This window comes from Patiria miniata, unplaced genomic scaffold, assembly GCF_015706575.1.
Source record: "Patiria miniata isolate m_02_andy unplaced genomic scaffold, ASM1570657v1 HiC_scaffold_9, whole genome shotgun sequence".
Lineage (NCBI taxonomy): Eukaryota > Metazoa > Echinodermata > Asteroidea > Valvatida > Asterinidae > Patiria > Patiria miniata.
The window spans coordinates 27,275,556-27,278,597 of NW_024037076.1; the positions used below are offsets into that span (position 1 = coordinate 27,275,556).

General features: G+C 45.8%; 1 protein-coding gene across 1 annotated transcript; it reads left to right on the top strand.

The window, feature by feature from the left end:
• Positions 1–399: 399 nt before the first annotated feature.
• LOC119720993 (thyrotropin-releasing hormone receptor-like) lies at positions 400–2,721 on the top strand. Its single transcript, XM_038190857.1, has 2 exons — positions 400–445; positions 1,157–2,721. The coding sequence occupies exons 1-2, from the start codon at positions 400–402 to the stop codon at positions 2,227–2,229; spliced, it is 1,119 nt and encodes a 372-aa protein (XP_038046785.1). The 3' UTR covers positions 2,230–2,721.
• The last annotated feature ends 321 nt before the right edge of the window (positions 2,722–3,042 follow it).

The window sequence follows — 3,042 nt, forward strand, 5'->3', positions numbered from 1 at the left end:
AGGGCCCATAATACCAAACCGCAATACAAAAAAATTCCTTTTATTGTATCAAGTACACTAGGGCTATTTGTGACAGTCTCCATCTTTCTGGAGGCCTCAACCAACAACCGATGAAAGATGAAAGCACATACTCCTGTCACGAAAGAACTCAGATATATTTCCCCAAGATGTAGTCTCAAGCAAAAGTCAAATCACACTTACGATAATCGAACATTGTACAGGTTGAGTAAAAAAATCTAGGATATAAAAGCCCAATTCATAAGCTGTATTTTGTACAAGAATCATTCAATTCACTTATGTGCTTTTCAAAAATTGTTATTTTCCTATGTGGGTTAATATCAGAGCACCTTTTCATTGAAATCGTTCTTTGTGTACTGTAAAAAGTGTGTTGTTTAGGACATGGAAGCAGAAGACTGGTTGAGAAAAAGCGGGGAATTTGTCGGTTGTGAGATTTAGTACTTATGAATCAGTCTATAGTAAATACATGTAATATAATAACCGTAAAAAATACCATTGAGGGAGAGATTCCCATAGACTTGTGCAAAAACAAATTTCCGACTTTCCTGACCCCTTAACCCAGTTTTACCTTATCCTACCCCCACGAGTTTTGGTTATTTTGCTTAATGAACCACAAGCAATCGATCTAGCCTATTTCCGACGGTAAAATGTTGCCTCTAAATAGAAGCTGAGGCATTAGGGAGACATTGAACAGTCTCCCTTATTGCACAATGTCTCCCAAAGGTATAACTTTGACGCCAAAGTGTCTCCAAATTGGTATAATTTTCGATAGTATATACAGAACAGCACAACACAAATTGGCAATGTTCGTAGGTAATGGTGTAGTTGTACTTGGAATTACTGGCACAGTTAGTAATGGATCCGTCAACGTAAAGTGTTTCTACTAGTTACGAGCCTCTCAAAAAAAAGTTACAATAAAAACCTTAAAAAAAAAGAAGACATATTCATGAGCCTTTTCAAAGATTTCACAGGAGTTCGGAGGTATAGACAAGGGTAGAGATGTTGACAAAAACCGAGCCATCAACGATAACATTCAGCAAAGGAAGATCGCCTAATCGTGGAGGGATAGAAAAGGTCAATTTCATATTTTCAAACATTTGCTGATGGCCTTTCCTGTGTGTGTTTTTCTCTTCCTCAGGTTATTTAGTGAGCGTGCTGGACAGTGCCACTGCTCACGCCTCCATCCTGACCCTACTAGCCATATCCGTCGAGCGCTACTACGTCATCTGTATGCCCTTCAAGGCTAACTACACTTGCACCTCTAAGCGGACCCTCATCATCTGCTGTCTGGTCTGGCTCATTGCCTTCATCAGCAGCATCCCGGTTGTCCTGCTGACCGGTTATAGGTCGTGCATTGACCTGGACACTGGGGAACAGAAGGGCTATTGCGAGGCATACGCTAACACCAAGCTCCAGGAAGCCTACATCGGGGGCATCTTCTGCCTCTTCTTCCTGCTCCCTTTCGGCTTCATGACCGTCATCTACTGCATTATCGCGAACACGCTGCGAATGCACGACAACTACATGGCTGCCATCCGGAAGAAGGAGTCTCTGGCGCCGCCGTCTGGTGACTTGGCGTCGTCGCGTGACGCCGGACGGCTGGTGGAACTGGCCTCCATGCCACGCAGGAACAGCGTGGAGTACCTGATGGAGACCAACAACCATGCGGCACCGGCGACCAATCACGTCACGAGCAGCCAGAGCGAGGAGCCACTCACGGTGGCCACGGTGGACGGGGAGGCCAATCACTACACGGCTCTCCGGTCAGGGGCCTCTGGTGGCCAGCAGCAGGCCAGCTCGAACAGTGCGTGTCAGAGCATGGCCAACGCGGCCACGCGGCAGTCCCACCGCCGCGTGGTGCTCATGCTGGCTAGTGTGGTGGTCGTCTTCTTTGTGTGCTGGTTTCCCATGCGCATCCTCATGCTCTGGCAGATCTTCGCGCCGCGCGAGTCCGTCTACTCCTGGTTGGTGGCCAACCAACACACCTTCGTGGTCATGCTGGCTGGCTTCCGCGTACTGATCTACATCAACTCAGCCATCAACCCCATCCTGTACAACCTCATCTCTACCAAGTTCCGGGCGGCGTTCCGGTCGGTCATCCGCTGCGAGGACGCTCGGCGGTCTCGCAGCAAGAGGTCCATATCCACTCGCTCTTTCACTTCCACGTCCAGTCTGAGAGTCCATGGCCGCACGACTGACTACCATGGCTAGCCTTAGCCGCTGCTTGACCATTCCCGCTGTAATTCAGACCTTCATCACGCTTATGTCATGTGAGAAGCCCTAACTTTCCACAGCATTTGGACTGCTCACACACGAAATATAAATGTTTTTAGTCCTTAAAATTGGCGACTAATTCAAAATCGAACATCGAGCACTTTTCCTGTTAATATTGAGTACATTATCGTGTAAAAGAGAGCACATACGGCGATATATGATTATGAGTCCAAATGTGTACGGACCAAAACTGTATGAGATTTTCTATACAGCTCATGGCTGCCAGAAAATCCAAGTCTAACGACGATACCATACGCTGAAATGCTTTTGGATGGGAGCCAGACTAAGATGAAAGTGTGATGAAGGTCTCACTGCTTTCGTTCGTTTCCGCCTGACACTAATTTGAAAAAAAACCTGGTTTGCTATTTTACTTTCTTCTTAAGTATTTGGGGCATTTCCCGATTCCCAAGCTTGCTTTATACCCAGTTCGATGGCTAGTTTGCATGCATGTTTGTGTATCCTTATTCGTGTTGACCACCGTTTGCAGTCACCTCAACCACTTGTAGATACGATCAGTCGAACAACACTTTGGTTAAGACTCACACAAATTAGTTAAAGATAGTCAGCAGGTTGTTCACATGCTTCTAAATGTCTTTTTAATCTGGATATAGTAAGTGATGAAAACACGTGTATCTATATATCGTAACTCCCTATTTGGTGTGGGAAAAGTACATACACTGTATATTTCAAAATTGGAGGATTCACGGCTAAACGGCTGAAGTAAATAAAGTCTGTCACGTGCCAATATGG